The 14,275-nt window shown below is 37.4% G+C and overlaps 1 protein-coding gene across 1 annotated transcript in view; it reads left to right on the forward strand.

The window, feature by feature from the left end:
- ism1 (isthmin 1) overlaps positions 1-10,885 on the forward strand; it is a 32,722-nt gene extending 21,837 nt beyond the window's left edge. Inside the window, exons 4-7 of the mRNA XM_034019001.3 lie at positions 449-704; positions 6,113-6,256; positions 8,785-8,874; positions 9,180-10,885. Coding sequence (XP_033874892.1) covers positions 449-704; positions 6,113-6,256; positions 8,785-8,874; positions 9,180-9,697 — 1,008 coding nt within the window. The 3' untranslated portion in view covers positions 9,698-10,885. The remainder of the gene's footprint in view (positions 1-448; positions 705-6,112; positions 6,257-8,784; positions 8,875-9,179) is intronic.
- The last annotated feature ends 3,390 nt before the right edge of the window (positions 10,886-14,275 follow it).

A 14,275-nucleotide genomic window follows, 5' to 3' on the forward strand; every position in this document is an offset into this window, starting at 1 on the left:
TTTTTACTGATTCAACATGTATCGTTGTTTATCCCGTACTTAATACTTTATATAGGTTTTGTCTCCTACATGCAAGAACAAGACTTACAGTAAAAAAAAACTTTTTTTTATTTTTTATGACAGAATGGAACATCTTTGATCTATGTCTCATCCAGCCTGTAAAACACATTTGCTTTGAACTAGATGTTAAGGTGGAGAGGACTGATCTTATGACCACTGGTTTATATACACATACATAAAGCTTCATATGGGAAACACATGTTTGATACGACAAGAGCCCGACTACAGCAGCTTGCTTTAATTCAGTGTGTCATTTCCAGTAGAACTGTACTGACATAAGGGAAGACTAAACAGTGGTTGAAATGATGTCTCTTTGTGGCTGCTACATGCTAACTACCTTCTAGTGGCTATTTCAGCTACAATAAAAAAAGTCTGGTCTGTTATGCAGGTGACAATCGAGGTGGTGGATGGGCCGGATGCAGAGCCCGAGAAGGAGCTGCGGAAGGAGCCCAGCTGGCCCTCGCCAGACTGGAGGAACTGGTGGCAGAGATCGGCCACCACCGCCCGCCACACTGACAGCCAGCAGGACTACAACTATGACGCCAACACGGAAGACAGCAACTTCCTGAAACCAGTGGGGGGCTGGGACCGGCGTGGTGGACACAACCAAAGGAGCTTTGAGGCCAAGGGGCAGCACGAGTATGGTATGTTCACCAGAGATGCAAACACAGGGAAGAGAATAAGATGGGTGGTATTGAAACATAGCGAGGGAAACTAAACCTGTAACTCAGCCTCCTTTGTGTCACACACATGACTGCTCTACTCACCATGGTCTGGAGTTTTTCTTTTGTCTTGATATTTCAACACCAGATATAAAATAGTGCCTCAACTTTGTTTTAATCTAGTTTCTTTAGTATAAGCATACCTCCAAGTGTTATTTTCTCATTAATTAGTCTTTCGATTAAATGACCAGTAAAACCGTATTCCTATTCTCAAGTGTTAATGATCATTAAAAAAATAACTAAATTAAGTTTTATTTTTAAGTATAAAAATAGTTTATAATGTGGTTTTCGTCAAAAACCTCAAAATGAATGAAAGAAACTTGTGGAGTATGGAGTAGTGGTTAGGGCTCTGGACTCTTGACCGGAGGGTCGTGGGTTCAGTCAGTGGTGGGGGACACTGCTGCTGTACCCTTGAGCAAGGTCCTTTACCTAGATTGCTCCAGTAAAAACCCAACTGTATAAATGGGTAATTGTATGTAAAAATAATGTGTAAAAAAAAATAAATAAATAATGTAATTGTATGTAAAAATGATATCTTGTAACACTTGTAAGTCACCCTGGATAAGGGTGTCTGCTAAGAAATAAATTATATATATATATATATATATATATATATATATATATATATATATATATATATAAAACGACTTGGAAAAATAACAACCTCTGATTGGTTAAATAGCATCACATGACCGTGCGCAAACTAATGAGCCGCTTCACACTGTATAAATCAATACGCACAACATCATAAAAATTCTGTTTCAAAAGTCCATGACAAACTGCCATTTTATTTATCAGCTATAAAACCCATGCCACAAAATGAATGATATTCCACCTGTTTCCTTTAATATATTTGGGGATGAAACTCGAGACAACTGGTATAGGACCAACTTTCAGAGAAGACAAAAAAAAGAGGAAAAAAAGTAAATGCTACAGAAGACACAAGTTTACATGGGGCACAGCTAAATGAAATAGAAGAAAACAAAGATGAAAAAATTGTAAAAAGACAACAAAATGGGCTGTTCATGTATTTAAAGATTAAAATACCGACATTAAGGAAATAAGTCCAGAAAACCTTAACAGCATTCTTGAGGGAATTTTATGCCAGTACAAGAAGTTCAACTGGCGACCAGTATTCAGTCTCCAGCTTTTTAACACTGAGACCACAGTTGCCCGGTGCAGAGCTTTAAAAAAAAAAAAGTGTGTCAAAAAGCCTTTTACCTGTACCCTCGCATATCCTGAACCATAAACCCTACTGACGGTACTCCCGTGGACTGATGGGAATACATTTCCTGAGCAAAATGTTGCCTAAACTAAGCAACAAAGCCAGTCTCTTGCAACGCTGCTTGAGAAGTACTGCAGTGCCCTTACTTTCAGCAGCCGGCTGGCATCAATGGAAATTATGTCTGTAACTGGACATCGATCTCAAAACACTCACTGGACTCTCGCACTGCAAAACAGAAAACAGCAAAGTTCAATTTTATCCTCAAACTCGCCTCTAATCCAACTCCAGCCTCCATTGCAGCAGTGCTACTTCCTTCCTTAGTTTCAAGAAACTCCACCCAGAAAAAACACTTCACCAGCTTGTACTCTGCCCTCTATTTATGAGATGCCGCTTTCAAGGCAGAAATTCACAATGGAAATGTGCAGTTTATTTTTAAAAAACTAATTATTGAATACAAATTAAGGGGTAGATGTACTAAGATGGACCAGTCGCAGCGCAAACATACCGCAATTTGCATTTTCGTTGTGACAGTTCGCAAAGTATACATTTTATCATGTGTACTAAGAAAATATGTTAATAAAAAGAGCCACAGTATACTAATTTAATATTTGTTGCGTCTTCTTAGCGAGATCTCTAGCATAATTAACATTGTTTTTTTTAAATGTAAACGTCATCTATACAATGTATTCTTTTCCATATTCATTGTACCTATTTTAATACTGTTATTTATAATATATATACAGTGTGTATATATATATATATATATATATATATATATATATATATATATACTGTATATATATATATATATACTATATATATATATATATATATATATATATATATATATATATATATATATATATAATGAATTGCAGTTTAATCCCATCAGATTCTATAGTGGGGCCCCAACCTTCACCCCCTAAAAGCTTTTCATAATCATAGAGTAGCCCCTCGCTAAACCGGACATGTTTGTCTGACATAAGGAGGTGTAGGGTTTAAAAACAATAAAATAAAATCGCGCACACATACATTTATAGTTCTCGATGTATTTTACATATAAATCATTGCGCTGGGTAGGCTACACATTACATTATGTACAATTGGAAATATATAAAGTAGGCCTATACAGTGTACAGTACAGTAGTAAAATCAAATGAATACCTAGCACAGTTTCTTTTTACTTTAGCCTACTGATAACATAAAATAAACCATGCTGCTGCATTTTTCAGATTGGTGTACAATGCAAATAAAAGATTAGCATTGTTTATTTTTAACTTGGCCTACTTAGTAGCCTAGACAGTTAACACACAATAGATTATGGTCCAATACAGATGCTCAGAATGAGCTGGAGGGGTTAGTGGCACATGTGTGCAGCCTATTGCGCCCAACATGCTGGGAAAACCAGATATGTCATAGAAATTTGTTTAAGGCTTGTAAGTAGACCCTGACTTTAGTGAAAATTAGGTACTCAAAAATGCATAGAGCACAACTGGCAACGCTCGAGAAAAAGCGGACTGGGAAATGCCAGCAATAATTGCGACTGTTTAAAACATGCTTTCCAAAGCTCTGAACAAATTGATGCAGTTGTAAGTGTCGCAATTCAATCAAAATACAAATAAAATAAAATACATATTAACAAAATTCTAAAATAGGCCACCCCAGTCTACAAAAAGGCCTCTGCAATTGTCTGCAGCTTTAGTACATCTCATTATAATATTCGTGAACCCTCATTTGCACTATCGCCACCCCCTTTTTGCAAATTTATGCAGGAATGCCCATAATTTACATATTCATCCAAGGTTGAACTGCAAAGAAAAACTGTTGCTGCAAAGCATTCCCTAAAAAGTTGCTAACAGCATTCACCCTAGACTTCCGACTCATTTGCAACTGGTTTGCGCCTATTGCGACAGACGCAACACTTTAGTACATCTACCCCTAAGGGTTTTATCCTTTGGGACTATATAACACTGCTGATATACACATAATAAAAGTGTATAGTTTTTTGTTTTTTTTTGTAAGTGTTTTAGTTATATTTTGTCCCCCAAATGACAATTAATTTTGAAATAGCCATTTTATAATTCCACTCCCTTTTAAATCCATTGCTACAACCTGCTATAATCCTCTTTAAGATTTTCAAAGGATTAACTACACTTCCATTTATCCTCTGCTGTATGCAGACAATTTAAATATAAAGCAAAATGAGGGAAGCAAATGTTCCACTTGTATTGTAATGTCTTGGCATAAGTAAGAATTCCGGTATTAAATTGTGTATCATTCCTGTTGAAAATAATGATAACACACTTTCTTAAGTTAACTAACCAGTAGTTTGTAACATTCATAATGTTGGAAAAGCAGTCCGGTTTGTAGAGGGGTTGTACTGGTCCTTTGGGGCTTTTTAAAAGGATCAGTTAGGGCGACATGGTTAAGAATTAAGAATCTGTGCCAAGACTGATGGGAATGCTTCGCATCTTAAGGATAAGCTTGAAATTAATGAACAGCATGCTAAAGAATACATCGCCTTTCTTTTTTGTATTTACTTTTACTCATCTGGCTGAAATGCCTCAATAACCAAGTTGTTTAGAAATCCCTACAATGGGTAATAGGTTTTAAAACTACAAGGTTGGTATGTTACAGCACCCACTTACTGTAAAGTTTCTATTTTAATATTATCTCTTACTGTAATAAATGTTATTACAGTACTGTCTCTTACAGAAGTAGGGCACAGTTTTTTTTCTTTGTATTTCAATATACTACCAAAACTCTTATTTAATATTATTTTGTCCAAAGAAACTGGAATCCTGCTTGTGCATGTTACATTTAATTTCCATTGGCCAGGCAAAAAAAAAAAAAGAAAATTCAGAAGGACTAGTGTCAGATATTCTTACTGGCAGGCAGTGGAGGGTTTGGGCTTACTTTTCTGGAATCCAGTACAGTATCTAGACTGAAAAACACAGCCTCTGAAAAAGATTGTCTTTTTAATGTCTGGCCAAGTTACTGGGTTAAACACTGTGCTCTATGTAATTAATAGAAAAGCACTTTTTAAATTTTGATTTTGCTATACCTATGATCTCCAGACTTTCTACAGATTCTGTTTTAAAAAGTCCATAAAGGTCAACATTTCTAGAAAACTGGAAAACATGCAAACATTGTAAACTGTGCAGTTCAGTTCCAAGCCAAACTATGATATGATAACGGATAAAAGGGAGACAAAAATGACATGAAACTTACTTCATAATTGAATTGGGCCTGTTAACACAACATTTTACCAAGTTATCTGGCTTTTGTCAGACTATCCTAATGCTGGCATTGGTGCAAGTGAATGTAAAATATGGGCTGCTTTAAACACAGTGTTCCAAGGGTACTAAAAATGTAGTATGGATTCAACATAAATCACAGGCTGCCATTAATACCGTTGTTATTGTTATTATTTGAATGTTGCATTTAAGATTGACAAACTACAACATTTTAGGAATTTATTCTAGCGGCCTGTCTCATTGAGACAAGAGCCTGAATGTTTTTACTGAACATGGCAGCAGGAATTGAATGTAGCTGAAGAAATGGCTCCACTGACTGAGCTAGCGGTGGTACCTCATAGAGCACAGGTCACAAGCTGACAGTAAAGCTGCAGGTTTTTAAAATCCAAGAAGTATAGCCCTGGCTGGTTATAACTGATCAAACATTTTAACAAGACAGCTTCTCTAAATATTACTCACTCACGCCATTATGTATGCACTATAATTTACTTTACAGTCCAGCATTTAAGTAGAACCCCCTGCACTGTTAAAATAGACCATTATTGTGCTAATACACAGCCTTTTATTTATGAGGAAATGTTTTGTGGTTTATTGGGAAGGAGCCCAGTAATAAAACCTGGCCCTCCATAACCTGAGATTTACAACTGAAGATTCCCAGCTGCCCATGTCATGGGGGAGAGAGGCTTAGAGGGGTGGAAGGAGGAAATGTGCTCTGTACAGCCCCACGTGTGAAAGCCATTTAGAAAGGTTTGCTAGTGCTTGGGTGCTGGCCTTAGATTCAGGTAATAGACTAGCCTGTTGACCGATTTCTCCTGGTTAATTGGGTTTTCTCTGTTTCTGTTCTACAGATTACATTGATGGGGAAGGGGACTGGAGCCCCTGGTCCATCTGCAGTGTCACCTGTGGAAACGGTAACCAGAAGCGCACACGGTCCTGCGGTTACGCTTGCACAGCTACTGAATCTCGCACATGTGATATGCCCAGTTGTCCTGGTTAGTAAAAGCAGCATTGTGTTTTATTTACCCCCTAATGTTACCCGTTATTGTAACCTTTACTGTCCAACTGCTCTCTAAATCTCTAACCCCATACCTACACTTGCTCAAGCAGTATATGGAAGTCTTGCTAGTCTGCTGCAAACTGCAAAAGTCTATCCTGCATTGTCCAGGATGCTCTTCTTAGTAAAACTATACAAGTATTTTAAGCAGTATAGGTGAATTCTGTTAAGTTTGTGAATATGTTATTAAATGAGTTTGTGCAGGTGTAGGGTGGCTCTTAACTAATAAAGCTGTCTCGTGCTGTTTAACCAGGAATAAGGAGGTGGGAATGGTATAAAATATAAATTGGCCTTGCATGTAAAACTTTAACTCGGGAGTAATTTTATAGAATGTTTTTTCAAAGTTTGATGTTTTTTTTTTTTACGTTTGATATTTATGCAACTGTTCTATATTGTTGGTAGTGAAATGGCAATAGTCCAGAACAGTATCAAACTTGATTTTATTTCTAAAAACAGACTATAAATAACTCAAGAGTTAAAGTTTTGTGAATACAGCTCCATGTCTATTTAAATTACTGTCTGTGTACTTCACATCTTCTTTATAGTCATCATAAAAGCTACTTCCACATTCCAGCACTTTCGATTCCAGCGGTTTGCATCAGGCAACCACTGAAGCTGCTGTCACTCTGGGATCTGTAGTCAAGGGAACCTCGAGACCTGCCCTCCTGTTAAAGCTCCCATAACGAATACAAAACTGCGTCACAAACAAAAACGCACAGGGAGCGTAGTGTAGTATCAGAACTTCATTATAAATACTTGTCAGAGGAAGAAGGTGAGCGAGTGTTTCAATACTATAAGTTCATAAGTACAAACTATTTAAATTTGATTTACACATTTATCAATAACCTTATTAATGCCGCTTTGTTCTGCAAGAGAAAAGCGGAGGATGTTAAATGATATAAATATAGGGTCAGTCCATGTCAGATCAATCACCCTTGAGACCGAAGGTTCATGGATTTTGATAGAAATATGTATTTATAAGTGAGCTACCCAAAAGTATTGTATTGTTTTACTGGGACTTTCACTTGTATGAATACAGTGTCAATTTTAGGACATCTTCCAGTGCCCTCATTGAGTCAATCGTCAGGCATCAGTCCTCCTCGATTTTTTTTTGTTTGTTTTTTTTGTTTTGTTTTGTTCGTTTTTCGGGGAGAGTGAGGGGTTGGACGGAGTCGTTTGAATCGCCCAATCGGACAACAACAAAAAAACTTTTGGTGCTTCCATTGGATGAAACAGTTGTCAGTGTAGCTGCTGATTGGTGCATGCGTTTTTACCTTTCTTTAGCATTTAATATTTATATTGTACTTTAAAAGTTACGATGTGCAATTTCATTATTTGTTTGGATTTAAATTGTAAGGCAAATCTTCTCAGCATACGGCATCTGACAACAGGAAACAATCATTTGAAGAAAAGCATTAGAAAGTAGACATTTGTGTCTTTGTGAAGAAAAAGCAAGCTTCTCCCATGTACCCCATAGTACAGTTACATTTTGATGTGTTAAACCCTTTTTTTAAAAAAATTCATAATATAAAAAGACAATATGAAGACTTTATTACCCAGTCCCTACATAAAAACACACACTTTATTAAATCAAAAAATGATTAATGACATGGTTATCAATGAATTTATTTTTATATAGCGCTTTTCACGTAAGACATCTCAAAGTGCTTCACATAACAAAATTAAATAAAAAATACATCAAAACTGTTTAAAAAAACAAACAAAGTTATGTCTGATGCCATATGCTGAGATTTGCCTTATAATTTAAATCCAAACAAATTCAAGCAATGAAATTGCACATTGTAACTTTTTTAAAGTATTTTTTAAAACATTTACAGTATACATATTAAATTAATCCAATGGAAATTCATGTTTGATTGGGCGATTCAGATGACTCCGCCCAACCCCTCACTCTCCCCCCCCAAAAAAAGAAAAAAACACTGAGGAGGAGTGACGACTGAGGATGTCCTAAAATGGACACCATATATATATCCGTTATTGTTGACTCGTTTTCTCATTTTAGTTTGGTCAGCGAGGCAGGCTAAGAAATTGCATTTTTTTAATTAATAAACAAATGTTTCAAATTACTATTTCGTGTATTACGTTTCATTTTATAATTAGTAATTATTAAATGAAACATAAGAAAGAATGGCAACGTGAAACAAAATATTTTAGAATTGTAGTTATTAATTACAATTATTTTTTATAATGTTTTATTTCAGGTTGCCATTATTTCTTGTATTACATTATATTTAATGAGTTAATAAACTGCCAGTCATTTATTAATATTATTATTATTATTATTATTATTATTATTATTATTATTATTATTATTATTATTATTATTAACTTCAATATAATACTTACTGTATCTTTTGTAGGTTTGAAAGTGCTGTTGAAAAAAGTTAAAGTTTTATTGTATACATTTATTTATTTATTTATTTATTTTATTTTTTTGGTATATAGGAATTGAAGATACTTTCAGGACTGCAGCTACCGAAGTAGGTCTACTAGCAGGAACTGATGACTTCAATGCTACTGAGCTGTTTGGAGTTGGTAAGAAATCATTGATGTTTAAATGTAAAATCTACATTTATGCTGGTATATAGAATGAAACAACTGATTTAATATGTGACGAATAAATATAGTTTGCTCTCTTGAAAATATTTTGTTTTTAAAAAGACTTCATTTTACTTTGGAAGTTGGTATTGAATCCCGAACAATAAATGCCAGATATTCCGACATTGCCGTACAACATTAATAGCTACTGCTCATAAATTCTCATAGATGAGGAAAGCACCCTTCATTTCCATGTATTCTATAAACTGTAAAATAGTTTATTATGCTGTAATGCTTTCCAGACACCGACAGCTGTGAGAGGTGGATGAACTGTAAAAGCAAATTCCTGAAGAAGTACATGCTCAAAGTGTCAAGCGACCTTCCCAGCTGCCCTTGCACCTACCCCACTGAGGTGGCCTACAGCACCGCGGACATCTACGACCATGGCATGAGCAAAGATTTCCGCTGGAAGGACGCCAGTGGCCCCAAGGAGAAGCTGGAGATCTACAAGCCCACGGCGCGCTACTGCATCCGATCCATGCTGACCTTGGAGAGCACAACCCTGGCTGCCCAGCACTGTTGCTATGATGACAGCATGAAGCTCATCACCAGAGGCAAAGGGGCTGGTGCTCCCAATCTCATCAGCACCGAGTTTTCAGCCGACCTGCATTACAAAGTGGACATCTTGCCATGGATTATCTGTAAAGGTGACTGGAGCCGATATAACGAGGTCAGGCCCCCGAATAACGGACAGAAATGTGTTGAAAACCCATTAGAGGAGGACTACTATAAACAGTTTCAAGAAGCCAGGGAATTCTAATGGTATTGGTAATCTATCCTTATACCCAATTACCCAAATCCCACCAACCCTGATCTTTACAGATCAAGAATCCATTTTGAAGAAAGTTTCTGAAACAGGGTTCAACCACTTTATTTCCACTAGACTTGCTGTTAAAGGTTTGTGTGAAGAATACAGTGTAATTAGAACTGACCTCAATTTTATCTCCCACAAAGGCTTAATTATGCCTGGTGCCAGATACTCGGACACACCGGACTGCCGTACATTTATCCTGTATAATTTCAATTCCAGCAGAAGTACAAAGGATAGTTTTGTGACAATAATGAAGTACAGTTGGCTTCTTCATTTTCTAATATTGCGAATTTAGCAACATCTTTCAATCTAAAACTGTTGAGATATTGTTTTGCAAAATTGTGTTTTTGTTTGGTCTGTCATTCAGTATCGGGCTTCAAAGAGAATGGGCAGTAATTTCTGTTGCACACGGGGGGGGAATACAAGAAGATCTTTTCTGATGACAATTCTTGGTTCCGTCTGTTAAGTAAAATGTATATTTTGGAACAATTATTGGTCGACAAAAATGGAAAAAGACAAACAACGCAAAACCACCAGTGACTTGGCACTGGGCTGGTGTTTCACTTGCAAAAAGGACTGATGCAAGTGCAATATGCTTTAAAGTCTCCTGTTCTTTCAAACACAGGCAATCAAAGGGAAGCAAAAATGCATTTAATCTAATTTTCAACAAAAGGGACTGGGTGCAGAGTCCAACCGCAGCATTCAAAGTATTTCTGTGGATGGGAATCATTTACAGGGACTCAAACCATGAACAGAGGAAGTGGCACTTTTGATATTTTAAGAGCTTGAATTTGTTTCCCATATTTGTGTGGTTACAATGTTCAGGTCCCCCCCTCCTTCTTGTTTATTTAGCATGTACCGAATACTAAGAATATGCTAAAGAGTCCTATTGTTTTTTTTACGGCTTCTTTTGGTCCTGAAGATTTTTATTGATGTATAAAAAAGGGGGAAAAAAAGTCTGCATTATTTTTGTAAAGTATTTATTATTTTGTAGCTGCAGCCCACACACTGGGTGTTTTTATGTGGTCTGCATTTGTTGGTCACTAGTTGGTATAAGCAAAAGGGATGCCTGTGCACTGTACCCAAAGGCCTCTCTGAAAAATGAACGTATAAATAAAAATATAAATTAAATTTGAACTGCCCTTGTTTTTTTTCATATTTTTTTTTTTTCAGGGGGTAAGTGTGAAGGATGACATTGCCAAGTCCAAGACCACGCCAACATCACCGTGCGGGCCATTACCGCGCCAGTCATTACAGCGACTACAACATCACCGCGCCGACCTACAATTCAATTCCCAGAAGACTCTGCGAAGTTCACAAACGCGTCACTTACCAGGAACTCCCCCCGCCCCCCTCAGTATGCAGGTTTTAATATGATCTAGCAGTGTCAGCAAGACTCGTATTGCACAATTGCAAAGCAGTTGCATTCCAGGTTTTACTACCAGCCCCCCATCCCATTTCTCAGAGCGTCCATTTCTCAAGGAAGAAATAAACAGTGGTTGTTGTTACCACTATTTTGGCCCCAAAACTGCCTTTGGTGTGTTTCTTTTGTCTGCCGCCGCCACAATATGTAGAAACGTTCGTTTGCCCGTTTGGCAGAGCACCTAAAAATGTAATCCTGTAAGCTGCTTGAGAATAGATTTATACTGTGTCTGTGCGTATACAGTGGTCGTCCAAAGTTTACAAACCCTAATTTATGGAAGTGTAACACCTTAGAATTAATGTTGAATACATGCATATAGTACATTCTTATAAACACCCCTTATTTATTTATGGTAAATATATGTAGATGGTACATTCCTAAAATCCCCCTATTCTGTTTTCTAATATATGTTTTCTAATATTTTGTTCCAAAACAAAAAAAAAAATTGTCAGTTCAGCTTGTTACAGTTACGTACGGTGAGACCTTGAGGGTGGAAAACTCACTCAAATAAAGATATGAATGCACAATTTAATAATAATAATAATAATAATAATAATAATAATAATAATAATAATAATAATAATAATAATAATAATTACATGCCCAGCAAGTACATAAAGGGGAATTATCTGACTACAAAGTATAAAGTTAAACTCTTTATTTAAAAAACAAATCTGTACAAAATATACATTAAAAAAACCAAAAAAAAAACAACAACATCATGTCCTTGTATCCGTCCCCAATCCCGGATGTCCTGTGGAGGAGTAATCATATACAAATATACATATCAAAAACACGTGCTGAATATCATTCTGCAACAAGTGAAAAACAAACAAACAAAAAAAATGGATATGCAGCCCAACTACATAAAAAATGCTCATCAAAACACGCTTTTATTGCATGGAGGTTTTACTTACCGTATTTACCAGTCTAGTTATGAGGGAGCTGTATGGGAACAGTGGAAAAAAAGGACTATAGTCTTCAGCAATCAGAAAATCAATCAAGTTGGTCTCAATGTTTGCTCAGTCAACTATACAGGGAAACCTCCCAAAGCTGTCATAGCTCCGTCTATGCAGCCCGTGACGTCAGGCGATGACTCCCGACTGCAGCGTAGTAACGCGAACGCAGCCACCAACTGCACTCATCGTCATTTACCATGACTAGTTCGCCAATACGAATGCATGACAGCTGCGTCCTTTTACGAGGCTGGTGAGTTGACTCTGTGGTGAACCCCGCTCTGACTGCGTCGTGTGTCCGAGTTCCTGGTAAGTGACGCTATTGTGAACTTCGCAGAGTCTTCTGGGAATTGTAGTTCGGTGCGGTGATGTCGTAGCGCTGTTATGGGCAGTCGCTGTAATATCGTAGCGCTGTTATGGGCAGTCGCTGTAATGGCGCCCGCAGTTATGTCAGCGAGGTCTTGGACTCGCTGTAATGTCATGTAACCTACCACCCTGTTTCAATTATAACAGCACAACTGAATGCTTATGTTTTCCAGTTGTTGTTTTTTTTTTTTTTTAATCTAAGCAAAAAAAGAATGTTGCAGACATGAGAATACTGTTTTCTCACAATATTTTAGTCAATAAAAGGATCTGATGCAACAGTTGACTAAAGAGAATTAGTCTGGCAGTTGACCGATTTGGCAAGGTTAGAACGTACTGCACAGACAAGGTCAGCTACAAAGTTAATGCCTGATAATCAGGTTTTTATTGCGGTTAGGAATCTGTTAACAGTACCTTCATTGGTATTTTAAACATTCTAAAGTACAGATTTATTTACCATTCCTTCAGTTTCATTTGCTTTAAAGCTGGGCATTCTTCCTTGTTTTGTTAAATGGAAGTTCTGATGTTTAATACAAATGAGAAAACATTAGGTTATTATCATAACCCTGGTTCCCCGAAATAGAAATGTAACAAATTTCTGAATGGGTATTTACCTCTTTAAAGACCCAAAAACCTGAATAAATATATCAAAGCTGCTCGCAGAGCCTGTGACACAGTCATGTCCCGCCCCCGAGGACAGGACATAAATGAACTGCACACACAGATCTCGGTGTTATTTTTCCTTCAAGCTTGATGCAATCATGGATGCAGCGACCTTGAAGGTTAATGGTTAAATTTATATTTCAGGGAACCCTTTCAAGTACTAAATGTAACCATTACCGAATGGGCGCGTATACCCAAGCTGTCGCAAGGACAAGATTGCCGCACGACCGGAATGCTACAAGGCTAAGCCTTGGGCTAAAAAATTGAGGGAGAAATGCTCCTCTATGCCTGTGTCGTAAGGGTCGACTCAGAAGCCGCCCTTAACCCTTTGCGGCCCATTTATTCAGCGTGTATCAGGCGTGTCAGGTCCAATTTATTTTCACACACGCAGTTCATTTTAGACACGCTGTTTAAAAGTTTTTTTTTCACAGTAAAACAGGTTTAAAAGGCACTGCATATCAACAGGACACTCAGTACTGCATCTCCAGCACCGCCCCACCCCTTGTTCGCTATATTTTTCAAATAACTCTTAATAATAGTACATACCAATAAATCATCTCTTGATCAACTCCTCAATAATGCGATCCAAGTCGTTATTTTATTCCTATAAGATCTAAAAAAAGCTCTGCAAATGTCTGTGATATTCTTTGAGCGCTGGATGCAGAAGCAGCTATCTTGTTTGTTTATGTCCGTGTTATCTATGTGATGCTGAGTCTATCAGTATTTCATGAGATACGCCCTTTTTTTCGGCTTCTCTCGGCTCCTATCGGTCTCACTCGGCCATTGAATGGTTTTCTTGGCTTTTTCTGGAGAAAAAACGACTAGAGACCTGCTTTTTGCATCTTTTTGATGATGTCGGACAGGGCCCAACATTGGACCGGAAAGGGTTAACACTAGTTCCAAAAACAGGGTTTCGAGGATCCACGGCCTGTCTGTAGAACCTAGTAAAGGTACGGGGAGTAGCCCACACCGCATTGCAAATGTCCTTGACAGATGCATCCTGGAATAAAAGCCACAGAGTTGCCATGCCCCTGAAGGAATCGGCAGTGAGCTTTCTGGAGAGGGGGGCAAGTTGGCCAGCTCACAGGCAGTCCTGCCTGTGTCTGCTATCCATTTGGACAG

The sequence above is a fragment of the Acipenser ruthenus genome, chromosome 6, assembly GCF_902713425.1.
Source record: "Acipenser ruthenus chromosome 6, fAciRut3.2 maternal haplotype, whole genome shotgun sequence".
Lineage (NCBI taxonomy): Eukaryota > Metazoa > Chordata > Actinopteri > Acipenseriformes > Acipenseridae > Acipenser > Acipenser ruthenus.